General features: G+C 41.8%; 1 protein-coding gene across 3 annotated transcripts in view; it reads right to left on the bottom strand.

The window, feature by feature from the left end:
* Nucleotides 1-25351, bottom strand: part of MAP3K20 (mitogen-activated protein kinase kinase kinase 20) — a 95496-nt gene that overhangs the window by 17807 nt on the left and 52338 nt on the right. For 2 of the 3 annotated variants that reach the window (XM_069781447.1, XM_069781446.1), the window contains exons 10-16: nt 23296-23402; nt 17360-17495; nt 4949-4993; nt 3979-4009; nt 3722-3861; nt 2473-2535; nt 1363-1455 (exon numbers count right to left, since the gene is read on the bottom strand). In XM_069781447.1, the coding sequence (XP_069637548.1) occupies nt 1363-1455; nt 2473-2535; nt 3722-3861; nt 3979-4009; nt 4949-4993; nt 17360-17495; nt 23296-23402 (615 nt within the window). Of the gene's footprint in view, nt 1-1362; nt 1456-2472; nt 2536-3721; nt 3862-3978; nt 4010-4948; nt 4994-7802; nt 12876-17359; nt 17496-23295; nt 23403-25351 lie in introns of those variants that run through there. The other variant, XM_069781448.1, reaches the window with a different exon arrangement.

Below are 25351 nucleotides of genomic sequence, written 5' to 3'. Positions count from 1 at the left end.
CCTTACACTACAGCTCACAACCCATATTGAAAATGGAAGGGAGATAAGAGCTATTTCATGGACTTTCAGTTCCTTGTAAAGTTGCACATAGGAGAGAAAGATGCACACCTACAAAAAAGCAGCTGTACAGCATCATAAGCTACATGCATTCAAGAACACTGAGACAAAGTAATTCGCATAGTGATAAAGACTATCATAGAAAAAAAAAGTGCTTAGGATAAAAGAAACAAACAAAAAAAGGAAATCTCCAGACAAAAAGCAGAAAGCTTTTTCAAATTGATGAAATGATTTCAGTACGAGTCCAAGTTCCTACTAAGTACAAACCTAAACGCTTTCCCTGCAAGCACCACCAAGTACAGAAATCAAGAGACTTCTGCAAACAATATGCCGTGAAAGCAAAGCTGCCAGATAACACAAGATGAAAGTCAGCCACCCACAAGTTTAGGGTGGACACACAATGCAGATTTGTCAAATACAAAAGGAAACAAATCCTGCTGTCACAACCCCTGACTCCAACTCAGAAATGCTTTGCACACCATTTCCACATAGATGATTAATTCTAAACCCCTTGAACTCAGAGCCCATGGCAGGCTGGATAAAGAAAACAAAAAGCATGGGACAAACCTCACTCTCGAGAAAAGACAACATGGTGGAAATGCTTTGCTGGAACATCTGGAGTCATCAATGCTCCTGTTACACAGGGTGTAACGAGAGATCCTTGAACCAGCTCGGCTTGGAGCTGAGGTTTGATTAGGATGTGGCATGCTGGTAATTGCCTTTTACCAGCCGCTGCACAGTAGTTTTGCCATCTGCAACGTGCTGCACCTACCCCTCCCTCCTTCCCCACTACCGTGAGTGAACATAGTCACCACCAGGGCCAGTCCTGTCCTCCCCAGCCAGCAGCCATGCATACCATGTATTTTCCAAACTGCTCTTGGTTGCACAGAAAGACACCAACTTTCTGCTAAGACAAAAGTAATAGCCTGTCCACTAACATCAGGAGTACGGCACTGCTCAACTGTGAGTGGGGTTTTTTGCATAAATGGATTGTTATTTCACACCCATTGGAATGAAAGGAACAAAGCAAAAGCCCAAATGACAAAAATTACAGTTAAAAAAATTGTTCACGAGGAAACAAAAGCTTTCAGTCAAAACTTTCTGTGCCACTCTTTTCTTCCTCGCCTGCTCTAGGGTACAGCTCCCCATCACCGATGCAGCCCCATTTGCCACCTTGACATTTGGTCAGCACTTTCCAAAACAAGAGGATTCTCACAGAAAATTATCTTTTTGTGTCCAGAAGATACTGGACCCTCTGGGTAGTGACTGTTAACCAAACCAACCGATCCAGCGCTCCCAGCTTACCTTTGGACCATTTCCCGGCTTCAAGTGATAACCAAAAACGAGTTCAAGATTCACTACTTTCTCTATGTTTTCCTCAGCTCCACCTGCAGAATCCTGCCAAAAAAAGGCAAGGCGAGAATTCACATCTACCACAACCCCCTGGGAGACAGGAGCAAGGCCTTTGGTGGCAGAAAGGATTTGCCTTTCAGATGCTACAAGTCTGGCAGGCAGCAGGAAGGACCCACCACTCTGCCCCCATCACGCTGCTCCAAGAGGGGCCAGGGCTTCTGCACGGGTTTTCGGCGTGCCACAGATGGCACCTGGGAGATGCTGTGCAATTTCTGCTCCTGGCCGAGCCGCTCCGGTGCGGCACAGTGCCGCTGCAAGCATCCTGGCAGCCACTGCTATTGGAATTGCAGGTGGCACGGCAGCGAAGCCCCAACTTTCATTTTCGCCTTCGGGGAACAGGGTTTCGCTGTGTGTAAATTCACTTCAAGTGGATTTCACTCTATAGCTGTGCAATAAATTATGACTAAAAAAGCTACTTCAGGGTTTGGAGTCTAGAACTGCTTGATTAGCTCACCGAATTAAATCAGGCAAATATCTGCTCTGGCAGCCCTGAGGTTCCCAAACACTCTCTCCCTTTTATATGGCTCTCATTACTGATATCAGAAAACCAATAGGTTAACACAAGGGTGACCAGACATTATAAATCATCCTTCTCTCCTGTAACATTAACGAGCTGAGGAATGATGGGCTCATTCTGGGCCAGGGCTCTGCTGTTCTTCAGTGGTGAGCAGTGGTGAGCAGTCGGTGGCACCAGTTGGGAGGAATGGCTCTTAAGAGTAATTTCTGATTAATGACAGCAAAGGAATTGAAACCAGTAGTCTTTTAATTTAATGCTACCGATTCCACGATAAAATCTTAGAGCCTCCTTGAAAACAACTTTTATTATCCTATTAATTCTTCTGATGTGACCCATTGCTGCTGTTGACCCTCTGCATTTGTCACAAGCCTCTGCAGGAACTGCTGCTTTGCCCTCCCACGAACAGTAGGGAAGTTGAGACGCGAGAACAGTAAAATATTCATACCAACACGAGAAGCACTTCTTATATAAACAATGAGACTTGCCTTAATTAATGGTGGAAAATGAAACAGATTTAGGTAGTCATGGGTTAACTTCTCAATAGCAGTCTAGAAAAAAAAAATCAACAAAATCAGATGAGAGTTATTCAGTATCTCATACCGCAAATACCAGCATGAAAAACAGCGCAACTCCGTATGCACTGTGTTTTCCATTGTGGATACATTAGGGCATGTGAGAAGAGTTTAAAATACAGCCCTGTTGTGGAAACTGTTGTGGTAGATCGGCCCCATTTCGCATTCAGAATCAGATCTGCCTAATCAGAGAAAGAAATGTTTGGGGGGTTGTTTTGGTTGTTTTTATTTATGCTCAATCAACCCAGGAAGCTGAAATCTTTCATTTTGGGCATTATTGACTTTATTAAGTTTCAGTAATTTTCCCTGTAGGAAACGTAAATGAAACATATCAGTAATGGTGTGTGGCATGGAAAAAAATGGCTGATGAGCAAAAGGGGAATAAATCTGTGTGACTTATGAAGCTAAAGTTGCAGGACTAGCAATTAGGATACAAGTAGCTCTTTACTAGCAGATTATGGTATAAAATCATTGAGACCTAACAGAATTATACATGCTGCTTTTAGAGAAATCCTTTTCCAAAACTGACTGCCAGGAAACTGAACTCTCTCCTGTGGCTGCAATATTAATACTATTTACTGCTGTCATGGTCCAGACCATGATTTTCTTAACTCATTACAAACATTAGATATATAAAACTCCATGAAACAAAGCTTTAAGGGCAAAGCAACCTGGCCGTCAACCAGCCTTGAAGTTGTCTAATGGAGTTTTGTTAGTCAAAGTATGTTTTAAGCTATAGATGAGATGTGAAAGTTGAGAATTTTTGAGATTTCAGTTCAAATAACTATTTTCATATCTGCTCCCTCCTCAGCTAAAAAGAAATCTTTAGGGAGAACTTTCTATGAAGATACCCAAAGCTTTTGGCTGGGAGAATGGCCCTCCTAGGCAAATCTTTAGCAGTACTGACAGTCCAGCCTAAAAGAAAATGAAGAACTGCAGAGGAGTATAAAGACCACAGCACATTTTCACGCCTCATAAAATGCTCAGGTTGCTTTGGGTTCTAGATCCATATGAACTTGCAACTCTAGGGTTTTTTTATACCAAGTATGTTCTCTATTTAGCTTTATAACTTCTTTTGTTGTTAATACTACTGAAAACCCATAGACTCCTTAACATTTACACTATAACCTATTGCAACATTCAACATGTGCTGTTAAAATACCTTTAAATGGATGATGTGTCCTCTGGAAACAATTCCCATGTCCTTTAAATCCTCTTCTTCTAGAAGAAGCAATCGTTTCCCAGTGATATGATGGTCCTTAAACAAGCTAGCATATACACTCATTTCACCAGAAGCATCGCCTTAAGATAAAAGAGGTTATTCAGAAATCCATAGGGTGCTTTATTGGAGGGAGAAGATGAGCAAATGTATATATATTAATAAATGTGAATATGAAGGTACATATGAATAGCTTTTACCTTTTCTAGTAAGTTGTTGCATCCAGAAAAACTGCAAAAAAGAGGAATCAGTCTTGAAGTTCACATTGTCAAAATTTTCTATTACAGTTATTTGGAGTTTGCAAGTAATCATTCCATTTTAAAACAAAATTTTAAAATATTTCTAACTTTGGATTAAAGGACTCAAGATTCACCAATAGTAAGTGATTACTTTTATTTAGCTTTTTTAAACTGCCTTCTATTTTGCAGCCACCTCCCTCAGTTTGTCATTATGAAGAACAACAGAAATGACTGAAGCAGAAGCTTAGCTACCTGTCACATGCTAAAAGGGCTGAAGTTAAGGAGCCAGGGCTATTACGGCTTTTGCACTGGCTTTCCAGACAGTCCTTCAGTAAACGTTAGCTGAACAACCCCATGACGGACAACACACAAGGAGGGTACTAGATGGGACATTAAAATCACTATGACACATCACTATGCTAGAGATAAATCATTGATGTTTCTTGTTTAACCTCTTAACTGAATAAAAAGGTAAAAAAGACTCAATGCCATTGTTTTATACTGAAGAGAGATTCCACACCCCTTAAAAATCCCTTAACTTTCTTTCAGTTTATTGCCATCCTGGTGGCACACAGTGGGATAAAACCTTCAAACCCATTTTGTCCTGTCCAGGACAGGTCTTGCTCAGATAGGTCTTGGGGCACTTCCACATTCCTTAAATGATCACTCAGGAATGCCCTCCTGGCTGCTGGCAGCTCCCAGCACAAATTATTTTCTGGACATTGGACAACACGGCTGTTTTATGAAGGTCGCTTGAGTCCTTAATTTACTTGTGGCCATTTTAAAGCCTTTCTGGGACACAAGTTTCACCAAATAGCAGTAAAATTTCACCTAGATGTTCTGATCTGGTTCTCCCTCCCTCTGTACCCACTGTAATTTGTTAGAGAGCTCCAGCAGCGCAATGCTGGCCACATTAACACAAAATACTCACCACATCTTCTTCGGTCCACGCACAAATATCAAAGGAGGGCAGCAACTGTGTGAGAGACACGAATTGAAAAGAAAACCGTCTGACCATTTTTCTCCCCTCCTCCCAAATTTTAGTCTGGTGGCTGATTTTATTTGGTTCTTTTTCCCCTGCAAAGGGCAGGACTTTAGGCTGCGACTCTCATAGAATCATAGAATCATTTAGGTTGGAAAAGACCTTCAAGATCATCGAGTCCAACCATCAACCATGCCCACTAAACCATGTTCTGGATTACCCCGTCTACTCGCTTTTTGAATACCTCCAGGGATGGTGATTCAACCACTTCCCTGGGCAGCCTGTGCCAATACCTGACAACCCTTTCAGTAAAGAAGTTTTTCCTAATATCCAACCTAAACCTCCCTTGCTGCAACTTGAGGCCATTTCCTCTCGTCCTGTCTCCAGCCACCTGACAGAAGAGACCAGCACCCACCCACCTCACTGCAACCTCCTTTCAGGTAGTTGCAGAGAGCGATAAGGTCTCCCCTCAGCCTCCTTTTCTCCAGGCTAAACAGCCCCAGCTCCCTCAGCCGCTCCTCATAAGACTTGTCCTCCAGGCCCCTCACCAACTTGGTTGCCCTTCTCTGGACACACTCCAGCACCTCAATGTCTTTCCTGTAGTGAGGGGCCCAAAACTGAACACAGTACTCGAGGTGCGGCCTCACCAGTGCCCAGTACAGGGGGACGATCACTCCCCTGCTCCTGCTGGCCACGCTATTTCTGATGCAGGCCAGGATGCCGTTGGCCTTCTTGGCCACCTGGGCACACTGCTGGCTCATATTCAGCCGGCTGTCAACCAGCTCCCCCAGGTACTTTTCCGCCAGGCAGCTCTCCAGCCACTCTTCCCCAAGCCTGTAGCGCTGCATGGGGTTGTTGTGACCCAAGTGCAGGACCTGGCACTTGGCCTTGTTGAACCTCTCATACTGACATACTAAACCCTTGGATTCACACTGACCACAAGCTGACCAACAGCATGGTGGCAGTGCTAAATCAATCCCATTGCTTTATGTAGATAAAATTATCAGCAGATCTCCAATAGAAACAATTTAGGAAGCAAAAGTAAACTGTCCAATGGTGAGAGACTCTCTAGCTGCCTCTCCTCTTGGCTCCAACACTATGGGAAGTCTTTTGCTTTTGCTATGGCTGTGGCACCACCTGATTTCTACAATGAAAATAACACTGTGATTACCACTCTCCTGAATGATGGGTACTTTCTGCAAAAGGAAGGAAAACTGTCACTAGACAGCAGTGAAAGCAGAATTTGGAGTTGGGTCACTGTGGCTAGTCTTCCTGTACAGACAAGTCTCTTTTGGTTTCTGTCAATGCTTCTTAACTGCTCCCCTGAGGCTGGGGGAGCGCAGCACTTCCCAGCCTCCTCCAGTGCTGCAGGGCACGCTTTGTTGTATGCAAGATGGTGTTAGCTCTTGAAGTACAAGGAAACCACAGAGGACGCCCAGGAGAATGGCTGCATTAAGTGAAATTCTGGGATGATTTGAAAACTGACACAGGAGATGTCACTGTAATACTGATTGTCGTTGTACTCATTCAAATATATGGTATTCCAAGCTTCACCTTCTTGGCATTTTTACCCAGCTAAAGGGTTAACATTAATTGCTATGTATATACTCGGACTGTCAGTGGCTCCCAAAGGCTCAATACCATGATGTAGTTGCAAACTTACTCGATGTACATAACACTGACTTATGAGACACTCAGCTCGGTCACCCACCAGCCCCCAAGGCTTTGGTACCTCTTCCAGAGAGCCCTGCCACCCACAAGCTCTCCAGCCCCCACCCACAGGCCAAGCATGCCCCCCCCTGCAGGCACTCACCCCTGCCTGCCTCCAGCTGAACACTGAGCGCCAGGGCAGAATTGCCCACTAAGTGCTTCCCTGGCCCTCCATGCACAAGAGCAGGGTCGAGTGTAATCCACCCACGACTTTCAGCCATCACTGCGAAACACCCTTTGCAGCATCCACGTGAACCTCCCATTGAAGGACTTGTGACTGCCAAACACCCCTTGACTTCTGCCTCCTCCCCCTGACTTCTGCAAATATGACTTTTTGCTGCCCACCCCACTCTGAGGACTCTTCAGATCCTCTTCCTCCTCCTCCACCAATACTTCAGTCAAGCCTTGTTGGGCACAAACCACCCATGAGACCAGCTGAAGCCACCTCTGTGAGGAGGACCTAGCAGACCCTCAAACTCATCATTTTGCCCACTGCTTCCCCAAAAGGGACAGAACCAAAGGCATCAGGGTGAAGTGGCAGAAGGGAAGATGTGTCTGCCAGAGAAAGAGAGACCTTCCTGACTTCTTCTCACTACTACACCATACTTCCAGCCAATCTTCTCGACCTACCTGCTGTTAGTCAGGCATTCCCTATGCTAACAGCTACCCGCAGCCTGGGCAGGACACTGTGGGACAAAAGTAGTGCTGGGGGCAACACCTGAGCACAAGGGAGGGCAAGTGGCAATTGTAAACATCCTTAGGAAGGCAGTGGGTCCTGCCTTTTGTAGGTTCTTATAGTCAAACCGGCTGGTGCTGCGGGAGGAGCCTGGTACAATAATTTGTACAACTGAATAATTTACTGCAGAAGTTCAGTATTGCATTTTCAGTTGCACAATGGATTTTTTCAGCTTTTTCCGTGTTTAAATATAACCAGTGGTAGAGTATGTTCTGTATTATTCCAAATTTTTTTTTAAAAAGATGGGAGAATAAAGGAGAAATGTCACACAGTAATACAAAAAGTGACTTAAAGCAGCAGACAATATGGAACCTCTTGAAACACCAGCATTTTACACAGGGACACGGATGCATAAAATTTACTGTCAAAATGTTTATTGCAAAATAGAAGTTTGGAACAAAGAGAAGCAAAGGAAAAAGTTCACATCAAAAGAAAGTTTGACACCAATCGAGGAAATTGCATACATCGCATGATTTCTTTTTGTTTGTTTGCTTTGGTTTTACACTGGAAAATCAAATCCACAGTGTGAATAAAACAAGACATCATATGTCAAGTGCAATAAAGAGAATAACTGACGCTGCAAGGTTTTACCACACAGAAGTGTAACATTGCATGTTCCACACAAATGATATATTCAGTTTACAGCACAAGAGTTTTGGCACAGGCATTGTGCTCAGCTTTGTTTTTTCAGAAGGGAAAATGAAATTTTCTAACACTGTGAAAATATTTTCTATTCAAATTTCATCGGTTCACACTTGAAGTGTAAGTAGCATTGACTCCTAGAGTATTCAGTAAAAAACTTCTTCAGTAGTGCAAAAGCAAGAAATGCAGTGGACTATATCTGACTTTAAAAGGCATATGAATATTTAGCACACAATATAAAATGTTTAAAGAAGGTTGTTGGTTCTACAGTTTTAAAATTAAATCTTCGCACATCAGATATCTCTGTGCAGATTTTACAGTGTACACTAAGTTGAAGTCTGGGGGAAAAGGGAAAGGTCTCTCCTCCAGATTCCTACTAGTGAATTTTAAGGGCTGTGAAAATTAATAAATGAACTTATTTTTCTACCTGAACGTTCTACCTAGGACTGTAGTTAAAACCTCTGTCAAGTTAGAGGTCTTATTAAAAACCTGTAAAAGCTGCCTGATTACAGAAAAAGGAACTACAGTACTAAAGACACAGAGTAACACTGCTAAATACTTAACAGCTATATGCACACTATGGATTTACTGCTACTGCTGATAGCAATATAAATCATTATCGCATCAAATATTTAACTCGGAACAACCACTTTAAAACCCAGAAGGAAAGGGAATCAACACCTAACAAAACTGCTGGAACGAAAAACAAACGTCAGGTCAAGAACATGACTGACTGTGTGACAAGGAGCTGCGCCAGACCTCACCTCCTGGAAGCCCTTCCCACCTAGAGGGGACCATCTCCACGTCAGGCAGCACGCAGCCAGCTGGGGATGCAGCACACCTACACACCACACACCATACCTTAGGACACTTGCTACTCCAAGGAATTAGTGGTACTGTGATTATCACAAAAATTACTAGATCAGAAGTCTCCCTCCATTAATTCCCCCTTCCATTTTTTCCCACTGCTGAAGGAAAAGAAAGGGAGTTGGACATCCTGCCTTGGTCCCAGCTCACCCTGTATCTTTAAGCAAGCCAAAAGCCTATCCTCACCGTTCTTCTCTTGGGCCACGTATACCCATCTAAGTCAATGCTGGCAATACAACAGCCTGGTAAAAACGACAAGTTCAGGCCTGGTTCTTACCTCTCCCCTCCATCAAACGCAGCAATATTATTTTACTGCAGATACCTCCAGGGCTTTACGGAAGGTAGAGAAAACTGGGATCCCAAAAGGCCTGGCAGGGCCTAGTGAGCTGAGAGGTATACGAGGCACAGGAAGGCTTTTGGTGGCTTTGCTCACAGCCCAGAGCAGCCAGAGAAACACTTTCTGGGTTTGGTTAGAGCTTTCATAAGCTGACACACTATGTGGCCGTGAGCTGTTGTGGAGATCTATGTATCCTGGTGACGACACAGGCAGAAGACAGGCTGGGTGGAACTGCAGAGCAAAATCAGGTGTGGAAGATGAAATACTCTGACCTCCTCCAACCAACATACCTGCCCACCACAGCCACTTCCAAAACCTTTATTTAGTGAGAGGCATATCAGAGGCAGAAACAACACAGATCGATTCTCACATATGATTTTTGGCTTGTAAACTGGAGACATCTGGTATGAAAGTCATCACAGGAAAGTAAAAATGCAATCAGTACCATTTTTTTTTTTAATAAGCATAGCCAATATCCTAAGTATAAGACTATCTTAAGGGAACTGCATCACAATAGTTTATCATATGTTATCACCTTCTCTACAATTCAGAGACCACCTTTGCTACTTCGAACACATGGGTAAGTTCTAAAAGAGTTTAAATTTTTCCTTAACATAGCTTAATTTGCTTTGACAAATAATGTATGGAGAAAGAAAGGGGAAAAAAAACCACATCTTTGTTTTCATCAAAAAATACTGGAACTAAGTAGATAGTGGAAATTCCTATGAGCGTGCTACCAAATTCTGATGATATTTTGCTGAAATAAGTTACACACTTGGGTAGGCAGAAAACCTTGAAGATGGACTTAAATCTTGTGATTTTGCAACTGTGAAACCCTGTGTCATACTACTTAAGGACTATTTTTACTTCTGTATAGATAAAGGAGTGGATTTACAAATTCAGTTAAAACCCATGCAAATATAAACGTGCATGAAGTGCCCTGAGATTGTCAGATGTGCAAAATATCAACGCTAGGGACAGATTTTTTTGTTTTGTTTTTTTGAATACTAAAAGTACTGAACCAAATTTCATTTTCAGTTAAAGCTGTACAACCCTACATTGCTTATGTGGTACAGTAATTTATGCACAATGACACACATCTTAAGATCTAAAGTGCACAGATTAGATTACACAAATCCATCAAATTTTCCCAGGTGCAAAGTGGCAGTTACAAAAATAGTATCATTGCTGTGGGTGTTAGCAGAGACAGACTTACAAAAATAGTACAAATCTGCACTGGAAACAGCCTATTTGCTCTCATTTCCAGTTAATTATTTTCCCTTCAATGTCCCTTTTTCTCCCTAAAGTCAGGTTGCTTTGATGGACCTAAGAAGCCATCCCTACCTGTGCCAAAGGAGCAAGCTTCTCCTTGGGATACTCTGTAAGCTTATTACACCATTTAAATTACAATTCTGTCACGACAAAAGCTTTCTGATACAAGAGGGTTAACTTTGAACCAATAGATTTGCAACCGTTAGGAACAAGGTGGAATGTGGAATTACATCCTACAGAAATTAAGGGTCTAATCCTGTGCAAAATGAGTGGAGTAGGCTAGCTTGAAGCGCAGCACTCGCTGCCTTGCAGGTTACCAGATCAGTGCTGATGCTTAAGGATAAAACAATTCTCTCTCACAACCCAAAGAGGTGCCCACTCGTCACTCCAGAAAAACTCCTTCAAAGAACTTTCTCTTTTGTTGAGTGAACATGTAATGATTTCAGGCCTGCTGTTATCTAATGTATCCATTTTTCTCTAAGCTATCTACAAAAACACTCACCATAATACGTAGGTTAGAGCTGTGTAACAGGCAAGCCTATAATTAAAGAAGTCACTCAAAAACAGAAGTTTTCATAAAAGAAACCCCTCCAGTAATTGAGAATGGAATTTTGATGGCTTATTCCCACTACAGCTGAACTAGACAGTAACATTTTTCTTTTGAAATGCTGCCCTTCTTCCTTGGGCAAATATTTTACAACATCTTTCTTTCTAACCTGCATTTGTGTTCGCACTGGTTTTCCTCCCTCCTTCTGCATCACCACTAAAGGGGTCATCAGGAGAAACGTACTTGCTGCTCTTAACATAAGTGCCTGGCAGGCAATTATTGCAGCAGATTGTTACACACTGAGTTTTACGGTAAGTCGTAACAGCAGTGGCAATACTTCAAAGGTGATTTAGCTGCAAAAAACAGGTATGCAGAGACTAGTAAATATTCCTCATATTACCACCATCACAGAGAATTTCACATAAGCCACAGCAGTAGGGCCCAAGCTGAAATGTCATTGTGGCTTCTCTTCGTCCTTTCATAAGGGTAGCACACAAGGCTTAGGAGATGCAACAGAATCAATTTACTAACACCGATTTTTACTCTCAGGTACAAGAGTAAGTCCATCAAAGTTAATGAGGCTTCCTGGATTTACATCAACATAACTGAAAATTAGCTTCTAGATCACAATATCTGATAATAGATGCAGAGGTCTGATTGCAGTTCGCTTTGCTAGAGTGAATTATATACACATGCGCACACATGTGAGGGGAAAAGAACATTTATACAATCATCTACTAATAGGGATTACCTGGATTCTGCTGCTATTCAGTTTTTAAACTGTGTATTTAACTAACCCGTCTTCCCCTCAACCAAGCTTCTCTCTTCCTAGAAAACTATTTGTGACTTCCCACAATGCCACCTTGAAAAAGGCTTTAAATTTGAAACACAGCAAACCCCTTCACTGCAACAGTAAGAAAGAATGGATTGTAGAGAATAGCAAATCTGGAAGTACAAGTATATTCATATGATTGACAATTAAAGGGGTAAGGGAAATGACAAAAAACACAAAAGAAAAATTTGAAGTACATTAATGGCATTAAAGGCATTGAAGTTTTCCCCCAATGTTTTCAGATCTTAAGTTTATCAAGCCATAGTTTCTGTAATCAGGCATCAAGAATTATAGATATAATCACGGTTCTTAAAATAATAATAATAATCTCAATTAGTTGGAAAAGTTTAGTTCCAAATTTCATCAAAGCAGAAATAAGTCAGCACAATCTAAACAAAAACATGTCTTTCTACACACAAACATGCTCAGCCTGAAAAACGTCTCTTTTTTTTTTTTTTCTTTTACAGGATTTAAACAGACCAAACTGACAGGATTCTTGTTCTAAAACTTTATTGTTTTGCTTTGCTAAAACCAATTTCAGGGTTAATTCTATAACTGATTTCATTCGCTGCTATCGCTGCTATCATCAAAATAATCATCATCATCATCATCGTCATCTGACCAGTCGAATTCACTGAAACCCAAAGCCACGTTGATTTTCTTTCCTTTTCTCATAGAGGTGGTTTTAGAAGAATTCTTTTTGGCTTGCATGTTTATCTGCATTCCAGAATGCAGGACAGATCCTGCTTGGTTCAGAGAGAAGATATCCCCAAAGCCCGTCATCATCAAGGCCTTCAGACTTTGGTTCATGCCAGCTACCTCCCCGTTACTTGTTGCTGTGATCTGACATGACACCTCTGCACTGTTTGACTCCTCTGTTTTAGATTCAAAGTAAGACTCCTCAGACATTCTTCCAGCAAGAGGTAAGAAAAACTATTTAAAGGAGGAAAGGACAGAGCAAAAGTGAAAGTTAGAACCAATTTAAAAATCAAGGAAAAAGACACCACCAGATTAGTTGGCAATCAACAGAAAGCACAACGATTAGTGAATCTAAACACAGAGATCAAGTAAGAATTCATTAAACCAGACAGCTTCATTCTGGGGTCATTGTTCTTAAACAGAAGTGCAAAATCACTGAGTTGCATGGCAAGAACCACAGGTAGCAGAGCTTTCATGACAAAAGAAGGTTCAAACTCTTCAATCCTTCATTTTGGACAGCGTAAACCAGAACGTGACATTTCCCAGCCAGGGGGACTGGCTCCCAAGGCAACACAGGTACAACAGAAGTCTGAGTGAGTTGCTTAATTGAAACTTTCAGGATTGAAGAATAAATCACGTTAAGATCAGAGAACCCAAACAAGCTCCCAAAGTTTGGTGCAGAAGTAGCGGCCCTCTAAATACCAGAAATAACAGCAGCAGTATTATTTGTGCAAAGACTGGTTTTGAGCATATACTCAAAAGGAGAGGAAGGGGTCACCCTGCAACGGCCACAATCAGAAACAAGCCTCTCACCAATGCAAAGGACACGGGGATCGGCCTCCAGCCCGTACCAGCACCTTGCTTCTGGCAGCTGTCCCAGGGAGAGGCAGGCAGGGGAAGAGGGGCTGTTTGGTCAGCTGGTCAGCTTCTTCAGCTTGGCTGCTTTTTTTTTTTTTTTTTTTTAGTGATATCAATAGATATCTGCCATTTGGTTGTACACCATATTAAATCTCCACTGATTTGATCTTCACCTACAAATAATAGCATTTTCCTGACCCAGTCTGTTTGTAATAACAAATGAAATGTGCCCTCTCAAGCTAAATAATGATTAATGCCTCTTCAGAGTGGCCGGGCTAGGAACCTCTGTGACACGCTTGCCTGTTCTCCACAGGGAGTAAAAACTCAGGAGTTTCATATCAAATTAAACTACCTACTAAAGCAACAGCAAAAGAGCTGTGTGTGAACACCTGAACTGGCCTTTCTTTCCAAAGCTGTTTGCAAAACTACCTGTCCAAAATTCACAGTTTTCCACATATTTTTTAACCTAATCAGCAAACTGACTGAAGTGTCAATGGCAGTTGGTCGCAACGGGTTACAGGGGTGATTATGCTGATGCCCTGGTCTGTAACACAGGAGGCTTCACGGCCAGGCTGCTCAAAGAGTGCCCACTTCTTGGCAAAACCATTTATATTGACAAGTTGTCTATCATTAAAAAGGACAATATCTGTCTTTTGTTCCTCTCAAGTTTTCCCTACTCACATAGGCTTTCTATATGTGTTGTGGTTAACAAAAGTTAGTGATCATGGCTTAAGAAATGAGAATAAAATTAAGAAGTTGGGAGATGGGGTGCCCTAAATACTCTTCATGCATCTAATGGCTAAGTGACGAAAGAACCTGCAGCTAGGCTGTACAGGAAAAAACCAATTACACCATCAACAGAGCGCTACTTGGATCAAGGACACCAAAAGCTCCTACTGATAGAGAAGGAATGTTTTAAAAACAACATCTAGCCACAGAAACAAGACACCCAGCACACATTATTCAGTGCCAGGTAGTTCTTCCATGAGCTATTGGAGTTGTAGTCACTTTAGATCCATGGAAAAGCATCCCCTGACATACGGGAAGAATTCCCTATAAAAAACAACAAAGCTGCAAAACAGCTTTCCTCTAAAACACGTTTCAGTGTTTATGCAGTGCCTGGCAGTGGGTAAGCTGCGAATGGGCCATAACTGTGGCTCATTTTGCAAGTTATGATCACCTTACTTCCTCCATATTTTGCCATCTTGTTACCTGGGGAACTTAGGAGCTCTTTGCGACAGGCCCTGCCTTTGGTGTCGCACTGCATATGGTAACTATCATGAAGACACTTTTATAGATGGCTGGGATCCCCAGTCTCTGTACAAGCCACTGCTCTTCTTAAATGACCACCTGCAGGTGCACAGCACCACAGGTGAATATCTGGATTTCATGTCTTGCTCGCTGTCTTCCTCTAAATATGAGCTTCAGCTTAGCTACATACACTCCCTTCTTAAAGCGAGGTCCTCTTTCAGAAGAAGTCTCCCATTTCACTACAGCTATGGATATATTTTACTCCTCCAAAAGGCTCCAGATTCCCTTGTGCAAGAGGCTCTGGGAGATCTGCACAATGGGAATTGGCAGAGGTCAGACTCAAAGGTGTCTGTTGCATAAGACACAGCAGAAACAGGGTCAAAACAAGAGCAGGGAGAAACACTGCTTTCACAGAAGTGTTCTTAAAAGATTGGCCTCATCCTTCTCTCATAGAATCATTTAGGTTGGAAAAGACCTTCAAGGTCATTGAGTCCAACCATCATCCATGCCCACTAAACCATGTTCTGGAGTACCCCGCCTACTCGCTTTTTGAATACCTCCAGGGATGGTGACTCAACCACTTCCCTGGGCAGCCTGGGAATCACATGCTCATGTGTATAAAGCTATACTTTATTCTTTTGACTAGGAACAGCCTGCCACTCATAGCTACCTACCATGCAGGATGAAGTGTCTACCAACCCTAAAATACTGGAGAATCAAGTGGCAGAGACAGCTTCCCTGTTCTCCTCTCACTTGCTTTGAGTTTCTCCTCCTGCACACCACTTCAATAGTATTTGCTGGCCTCTGGTCTTTGCTGCAGAGCAAAACAAAGAAGTGACTGCAGAGCGTAAAGCAGGGATGATAGTACCAGATAAGACACAACAAGGCCTAGTGTTGGTTAAGAACCAGGTATAAGCCTAGTGGGCACCCTAAGCTGTGTTATTAGCTCTGGTTGCTCTATCTTTACTATTGTTTTTACAGCCAAGGTAGCTTAAAATTGAGCAATGCACCTCCTTGTTGCAATCCTCCAGTTTGATACTGCTGAGCAGACATACCCTGACCCAAGAGAGGGAGGGAGACACTTGGCTCCAAGGATTACAGCTTGCAAACAGAATGCCCAGGGATATTTTGCAAATTATTTACAGCTATGAATCTAAAATATAGCTGTATTTGTAACCAGTGCCTTGTAGAACTTCATTTGCTATGAAAAGACCAATCCTGCTTGAACAAGCCAATTTTTTCCAGTATGTCAATTTTTTTTTCCAACAAAAGGGCTTTTTTTAAAGCCATTCTGTGTAACAGCTCACTAAAGATCTACAGAAAAAACAAACCTATATTTCTCTATTAGAAGAAATTGCATTTAAATGCAATAGGAGAGTTGGGTTAATGTTATGCAGAAAGATAGTTCATGCTTAGCACAATAGGCCTTAGCACAATGCTTTATTCTTTCAGCAATGCCAGCTCTAAGTGAAAAGTAGAAGTCATAAGCAAGTACAGCATAAAAAACCCTAGGGCCTTGCTCGTGAAAAGATTTGCTCATTAAGGCTGTGTCTCATGCTGTGCTCAGGATAGATGATGGCCCACAGCTCAGTTACTGGAATTTTGCAAGCATTAAAGCAGGCATAGATATCTACTGAGAACATACAGTATCTGCACATAGGAAAACATTCATTCTTCATGATTTCATTACTGCATGTTCACAGCTGGAACATGAATGCAACTTCATTCAAACAACAGCAATAAGCTATGCCTTAAAAACAAGTTGTATATAAATGGGTCTGGCTGGAATCAAGGTTATAAGTAGGATAAAATTGTGCATAAGAAAATCATATGCTACTGCAATCTCAATTTGGTATTTGTTTTGCTAGTGCTTTAAAAACAAGTAGGTAATGCAGTATTTTTCCTAACAACAATTCTGTTGTAGTATGTCTAGCCATGCACTAACCCTGTGGTCCTCCCTCTGCCAATCAGTAGTCAAGAGCATCATATTTAGTTAAGAAATTCAAGATAATCCAAGAAAGTTTTTTTGTTCAATTTATTAACAGAAATATGGCAGTCCTAACAGCTAATAACTGGCCAGTACAAGTATGTTAACTGTAATTATGAACAAAGCCCTAAATTAACCTTCAAATTTTGACCCCCTTTTTCACAGAATGGAAATTTGCTTCTTCTCAAAGAAAAACAACAGAATTAAAAAAAAAAAATCTACATACGTTTCTCAAGACTTCTTCTGCAAGAAACAGATGATTCTTACATAAAAGACCAAATCCTGCATCCATTAAAGTCAATAGCTTTCTAGTTGAAAAATGAATTTATTGAATGCAATCAACTTTTAAAGCTAAGAACTGTAATTTAATCAATGGGAAACTACTTAAGTGCCCATGGCACAATATGAACTATCAGCAATATCTAATATCTAATGTATTAGATGAAATTAAAAAAAAATAGTATAGTTATTTGCAGTGATGTAATAAAACAGTTTTTAATTGGCCCAAAGGAACAGCTAAAGAAAAAGGGCTCTATTTCCTTGGTGTGTCTTTAGATTTACATAGACAAAGCTCCAAATACTTTCTGAAGTAAGATGAAAGGTTGAATTATTGTCTACTTACAGGAGTATTGGACTGTTCGGTTAACTTCTGCTCCCACATCCTCAAACGTCGCTCCCGTTCCTTTAGCTCCTGCTCTTTAAAGCTCAGATCACGCTCCAGTTTCTTTAGTCTCTCTAAGGTTGCCTCAATTTCACATCTGCACGGAGACAATTTGTTACGTCTTGTCTTTTCCTGACAGATATAAATTGTTCATAGTTCCCACTTGAATGTTAATTAAATGTGAAAAGCTGAAAAGTACAATACTAACTCAAGCAGTTCATTTAATTACCAAATGCAAAGTCTTTCAGGGCTTTAAGAAAAACCGGCAATGTTTATACTTGAGAATAACCATACTACCTTCAGTTGAAGAAAAATAATATTTAGAAGAGTAAAATGCCATATAATAACAACATTTTAAGAACTAAAATGCCTTCTTTTCCCTCAACATCATGAAGCATGATCTTATCCATAAAGAAACTGCATTAAGAACTGGTAACGGGACAATCATCAGCAACACAATATGGGCAGTTCAAGAAGCCCATTTGCGTGGGTTTATAGCTTGGCTACAAGTATTATTGGGACTTACATTCAAAATACACAGAAGCAGCACTGGGGTGTTTTTCCCACTTACCTTCCTGTTTCTCTAGGTGAAGATACAAGAGCAAGAATATAAACCATGATACGACCCAGCCTCACAAATGGTTACAAATACAAGCTTCTCAAGTTAGGAACAGCTAATAAAAGGGTTTGGTTTACTTTTCTCTGCTTCTCTCCATACATGAAAAGGTGTGAATGGTAAGAAAGGCAGGAAGTGAAGGCAGTACTCTAAGAAGCTTCAGATACTGTCTTTATTGGGTTGCATTGCGCGTACCTCATCTCTTAACAAAGTGGTTTCCTTTGACATGCTTTCTGATGGACAGTATATTTTAAACACATGAACTGAACTGCTCTTGGAAAAGAGTTTAACGAGTTTTGCGCTACAAATGCATGGGTGTATACTAGGAGGTACAGAAAAATAATTCTGTCACTAAATTCAGCCACATTTTTGGCTTGTGGGATAGCCAAAGAAAAACCTCCAATTTGTATGAGGTTGTATTTGCATTTAACAAACCGTTTCCATGACTGTTTGGGAGAATGTGCACTGCCTGCCACCTGTGTCCTGACTATTACTTTGACTGTTTCCTATTCACATTGTAGGAATAGCCAATCAGAGCGTTTCATTTTCCTCCTAGAGAAAGTGAGCTCCTAAGAAGGCAGAGATCCTGAAGAGAGCTCTGACGATAGCTACTGGGACTCTGCAATGCCAAATCTTCTGCTCAAACTTTCACAACATTTTTCCTTTGTAAACACACTGCAAACAAAATCTGCTCCTTCTGACGTTTTCAAAAAGAAAATAAAAGGACTAACAGAGTTAGTTGTCATTTCTATTGGGGGGGTTGGGGGAGAAAAAAAAGAGAGTTATTTCTTCCCGTAAATCTCCTGTCCTAGCATGGAATGATTAAGCTCTTCTCCGGTATCAACCTAAAGGAGTTCAGGCTCTCATTGTGGGAAAATGCATACCCAAATAGCCTATTTAAGTAAATGAAAAAAATTTAAATATTCCAAATCTTATAGGTTTCTTATTTTAATAAGACATCTCTGTCAGAGAGTAATGCTAAAAAAGTACAGTGAAAGGATTCAGAGCTGGAATAACTAGCGAACTCTACTGCAAACTACCACCACGCTTAATTCTACTGCAAAAATCAGCCACCTGGGGCAAGGGCATTTATCACACTTAAATCCTGCTGAGTGAGCTGTTCCATGTGGTGGTCAGAACAAATGCCCCTCACAATTACTATGCTTCAGATTTCAAGCAAAATTCTCTCTCGTATTTAGGCATGCAAAGGTCAAGGCTGATCTCAGTGCTGGGTGGAAAGTGTCACACACCCTAATGAAGAGACAATAAAAGAACAAAACTAAAAAGCACTGGACAGAAGGTCAGAAAGTGACTCCTCTCCAAACATTCATTTCCCTATCATAAACCTTTTCTGCCAGGTGCAACACGTACTATGCAATCTACTGTGAGAACTACAGAGCAATTTGAGGATAGTTGCAAGCTCCACTTTTCTTAGTTTGTCTCTCAACATCACTGCTACTTACACGCAACTCTATAATTTTTAAAATATGTAAATTAAGTTCTCTTTTAAATAACATTCTGCACTAGTAAAGTCCTGGTAACAATAGCTTTCTATATGTCAAAAGTCTATTTTGTGCTGTAATTACCTCTCTTCATTAGATAGAAACTTCTCTTATAATAAAAGGTCAGTCTGTGAAAACAGTTGCATTCTGAAAAATAATTCCACTGTATAATAAAACTGTGTAATTAAAGAGAAAGCTACCGTACATTGCCCACTTAATGAGTCTTACTTCATAAATGAAGCAGCTTGAAACATTATACATGGTAGGGCATGTGGATTTGTTTGCTTCTGTAGTTCTGCAGTCTGAGCTTACCGGCTTTTCTAGAATAATCTTCACTCTCTGACATTGAAGAACGTATACTGTATTATTAGAAACTATAATGACAAACAGTCACAGATTAAAAGCAATGACTGGCATTTGTTTATATGTCTTGAATTGCTACTGATACACTAATGTAAGTATCACTAATAGACTATTTTAATCATTAGAACAGCCACTCGTGGGGAGAGGATGGAAGGAGAAATGCAGTTAGTATATATGACTAAATGCAGACAAATGTGATCTCTCACTGAATTGGAACATCATTACTTCAATAGCAATTTTTTCCTACTGTAATACAACTGACTTGAGAGAGAGCTCTAAAAAGACATAAGGCAGACCTGTGCAACTTAGTCGTAATAGAGTGCCCCTTTTTGATTAAATAACAAAAATATGAAGGGTAGAACAGTTAGGAAATAAGATATTGAATTATTTTAAGGAAATGATAGAACAGGCAGATGAAAATGTATTATTAATATAAACATCAATCCCAGTAAATGTTGCAAATAAGACCACATTAAAAATAGGTCAAAGTGTCATTTATTTTATCACCTCTGTCAGTCATCTATAGACTCAGCCCACTCTCAGTTTTCACACCAGCCAGCCAGAGTTGTTGAAGACTCTGGTTACTCGCTGTTACGGATGCATTTTTTGCACATCCCTATACAGAAAGAACCTCACCCTGCCTTTTTTTAAGAGTGGGAAAAAATGTAATCCAGTTTGTCTGAGGTTTGATTTGCTTTGAAAAGTGCAGTACCCTTGTGAAAGTACAATATCTGGATCACTAATTTGGAGGTTCCTCAAAGGAACAAGCGTAACCTTCGCTTTTCCCAAGCCCACTCTTCTCCAGGGCTCTTATAACCAGGCTTCATTAAAATTCCCTATTTCTTGGTAACACATCTCATTCTTTCCCTATTGCTGCTTCAACTATCTCTTTGCAAATCACTATGGTATAAAAAAAAATAAAGCAATGAGTAAAAGCAAAGATTTTTCAATGCAGAAGTTAAAACACGTTAAACTTCTGTGCAACTGTTCTCAGAAATGGTCTTAGTCTGTTTCAGTTTATCCCTTGGGATCATTTTATGCATACAAGTCTTTAATCTACTTTAACTTGCATATTTTTTGCATACTTTCTGCTAATTTGGCTTAACCTTCATGAGTGCCTCCATACAAACATGGCTTTCGCATCAGGGAAGGCAGCCATTACCAGAATTCAGGCAAGAGAGTGCCCCTCTTACCCAGCTTCTGAGCAAGTCCCCACATGACTTGCGCTCTTTCTGCACTTCGTGTTTTCATTTTGGCTTAATTCAGAAATCATCTTTGCTTTCAGGCAAATCATGCCCCATCATGAACTTGTATTTTCTCTCTTGTATTTCCTTGTGTCCAAGTTATTTATTCTTAAAAAAAGGCGCTAATTTTACCTTTAAAACAAGTCTCCATGGCAAGAAGTTTTTCCAAAAGAAAAAAAAAAAGGCACCAAAGAACTTTTTGTTTCTCCATGGCTTTTGATTAATACCTAGTTAGCCACTCCTCATCTGAGCAATTTAGGTGCATCAGAATAAAATTTGCAAGAAATACTTGGGCTACCTGAGTCACACTCCAAGAAATGAATCAATTTAGTAAAAGAACAGACGTTTAATGTTACCAAATGTCAACTACCAGAGCTTTTATTCTGCTGTATTAGCAAGTAGTAAGTAGTTGTCTTTCCTAAAGGAATTTGAGTACTTGCTTATCTTTTAAATATTTTTCCTATGTAGGGGCGTATATCCCCGGGGGATATTTTTCTTCCAGCCCTCCTTGAATTCCGTCTGCTACCAAAACCACAGGATGATGTCCAGAGTCTGCATAAGTAATGGTGGCCAAGAAATACGTTTTTAAGTACGCGACATTTGTCCCGAGCCTTAGAATGTGGACCTGGGGGGCGAGAGGGCGTACTGATCCATTGTCAAAGCAGCGCCACGGGGACAAAATCGTTGACGAATGTATGGGAGCCGGGTGCTGGCGAGAGGCAACACCGAAGCGAGCGTAACGGGCCGCTCGGGGCGGGGAACCTGGCGGCGCCGTCCGCAGGGGAGCGAGGCGGCGGGCCGGAGCGCGGGGACCGGGCCCCCGGCCCCGGGCCCTCGGCCCCCGGGCCGGGGCGGAGCGCGGGCCGGCCGGTCCCCAGGTCCCCCGGCGTCCGCGGCCCCGGCCCGGCGGCGGGGAGGCGCAGGTCGTCGCTGTCGCCAGGAGGTGGCGCGCCGCCGCCGCCGCCGGTCGCCGAGGCCGCGGGGCTGCCGCCGGCCCGCTGCTGAGTCAGGGCAGGAGCGGCCCCGGCCCCGGCCCCGGCCCCGGCCCCGGCCCCGAACAGGCTATTTATAGTCCCGCCGTGTGACCGGGGACGCGTCCCACCGCCGGCTCACTTTTTCCAGTCGCCCGATTAAAACTGTACGTCGTGCTTTTCCTTGGAGGGCCGCGGAGGAAACTGGGACGCTGGGTTTGGTACAAGCCGGCTTTCCGTGAGCTCTTCCCCATCCTCCACGCAGCCCTGCTCCAGGTTTCTTCGATTCCTGCGCTGACTGCAGGCAGGGAACCTTGCAGTATTTCTGCTCCCAGCTTACCTGGAGCAGGGCCAGCTCTCCTTAATATAGACTGAGGCACGATCATCTGGTAAAAATCTTCTGCCTATGCAGATCTGTTTTCAATTTTCTTTTCCAAACAGAAGGACGTACTGTGAAGCAGCAAGCTTTCCAACTGACAAATGAGCTTTGGGGACAGGTTTTTGAATTTTTGGCACGTATGGAAAATAGGCTGAAACTTTTACAGTAAAAAAACTGTGTCATGTAATAAAATTTTCTCAAATCTCATCTCCCATTTATAATCACTTAGGAATAAAAATTACAATTGGCGATAGGTAAAATTATATGCTTAAGCAATGCTGGTGCACTATGCCAAAACAGGGCTGGCCTAGGCATAGGCTGAATGCGTGGACACAAAGTCCGTACAAAGGAGAGAATGCACAAAAAAATGGCAAAAAGCATACAAGTGAAGACAAATGGAGGCTTGATCTGAATATTTCTTTATGCCCTTTATCTTTTTTAAAATATAAACATACACCTATACACTTTCTATGAAAATTGCATCAAACATACGTATACCTGAGTTGTTTTGCCCCCACACTATTGACTGAAAACGCATAATTGGTTTTAAGAAGTGAATCATGAAACCATAAATATCAAGACACCTAAACCAGTGTAGTAATAAATATAGGGTACAGCTAAGTATAGTGGCTCCTAATACAAGTTTCACAACATTCTGGGCATTCCTGACAAACAAGGTAAGTTATGTTCTGAAAATACCTCAAGCATAGATATTTTCTACCAATACATCATCAAAGTCTGATGTCTTTCTGAAAATAATATGGACTCATACCATTTCAAAGGAAAACCACATCAATTCATCTTGGGAGGAAGGAAACTTACCTCCACTCTGCCTTGTTATGCAGGAATGAGTTACACTGGTCTGGAAGGTTGCTGTCATTTGACATAGATTCCAAGATTGAAATGATCTGCTTGAAAGATGGCCTTTTCTGAAGACAAAAAAAAGCCCAAAACAAAACACAGCATTTGCATTCATATACAACTACTACTGTGTAAAATTATTTGCAGGAATTTTTCAACTGAAAGACTGCAAGCAACAGAAATTGGGATGCTGCTTTCTGAACACAGTATCCTACAAGATGACTATAAATTTGTAAATGGGGTTTTTTTTTGTTTGTCCCATTGAAGAAAAGGTCACTTTCAAAAGAGTCACGTAAGCTTGTAGGACTCAAGCCTTAGCTTAGTCTCCCCTATCTACCAGTAAAACATTTTGGTACTCAAGAAGAGCATTAAACAACACTAGTAGCATCAATAACCATCAAGATTCTTAATTCTAAAGAATAAAGTTTTCCTCAAGCTAAGAAGGAAAATACTGCCAAAAAGAGAAGGCTGGACCCATTACCAGCTGGTAATTAAGACAGGTGGCTTTTCACAGGTAGGAACCCAAACTCTTTAATGTGTGAACAAGCTATTTAGCTGCCCATCAAAAAAGGGTTTCTGGCTGCAGTTCCCGTCTTGCAGAGAAGGACAGACTTTCCAGAAAAACCTCTCAGTTAGCTACCTCAGGAGCAGCTGGGGAAGAAGTGAAGATTGAGGCTAGATGAGGATGTCTCCCCTGGCAGCTGAGCTCATGTCAGTGGTGTCTGTGCTCTTCTGTCCTGAGCTCATTTACTGAACTTTCTGTTCCATGGCTCTCCGTCCAGCACCCACTGTGCTCACTAGTCACAGAGAGCAGTTAAAACTTCTCTGTATTTTCTACTTTCCCCTTCGCCCCAAAAGGAAGCTGTGAAGTAGGATAATAACCGAAAACTGAAAAAAGCCACAGTTAAATGTGTTTCTTGAAAGAGCGCTGACTCTGTTAGTCTGTTTGACAGACCCCAGACAAGGTTGAGACAAAAGGTTGAAACAAAATGTAGATACATAATAAGAGGATGATGCACATTCTCTCTCTATCGCGCCTGTAATTATACCATTTCTGCTAAAATTACAGATGCCGCAATTAAAACGTGCATTTTAATTTGGGAGCACAAAAACAATTAGGAACAATGCTGAGGTGTCTCTCCCAGGAAGATCCAAGTGATTTCCACATTATAAAAGAAAGACAATTTCTTTATTTTAAATGTCAAACAGCATGAAAAAGTGTCAAATGCATAACAAAAAAAAAAGACAAGCTCTCTTATACTGTAATGCTGCACTATTCGGCTGTAACTGGAGGCTTTGTCTATCATTTTTTGGTCCATCTCCATGATTTCAGGCAACAGGCAGTTGGATGAGCTATGCAGATTTTCTTTGCAACAGACAGCGGTTGCCCCAGCCACCATGTGGTTATGCGATTTGGCCCCCAGCCCAGCGCCCATGGAGCGACAACCTGGGCGCACCAAGCAGTGTGGCAGCAGGTCTATTCAGCAGCACATTGCTTGCACTTGTTGAGCTAGTGCCAGTGTGGAAACCAGCAGGGTCCCCCTGCATTTATGGGGGGGTTGGGGGAGGCAGCAGTCCTCCCCCCTACATGCATGATGCTGCTGGACCTGCCATGGCTAAGGAGATCCTCTGAACGTGGCCTGGAAGAGCACGAACCTCCCTGATAAGGGAGTGTGCCGCACCGGGGGTACAGGGAACAAAATTCATCCCTGGCACCAACCAGGACGGACAACTCTGGTGCAGTTTTGGGGCAGGGGAACCTTCCAACAGCCCTCACACCCTTCTTGTTGCTATAGCTGCATCTCTTGTAACCACTCCAGTGGGTGTGAACTGTTCAAGGGATTCAAGAGCCTCCCAAATGGTGAGGAAACTGCCAGACAGGAGATTGTGGGTCTCCACCAATACAGCAGGGTGGTGGTGCTGCTGCTACATACTGTCCAAAGGACTGGCAGGTACATAATGTGCCTTTACTAAACTAATCCTATTTTCAGGAAGAGATGAAGGGCAAACATCCCTA

Source organism: Haliaeetus albicilla, chromosome 4 (genome assembly GCF_947461875.1).
Source record: "Haliaeetus albicilla chromosome 4, bHalAlb1.1, whole genome shotgun sequence".
Classification (NCBI taxonomy): Eukaryota; Metazoa; Chordata; class Aves; order Accipitriformes; family Accipitridae; genus Haliaeetus; species Haliaeetus albicilla.
Note: the sequence above shows the minus strand (reverse complement) of the source record. Positions and strands in the feature narration are given on the sequence as shown.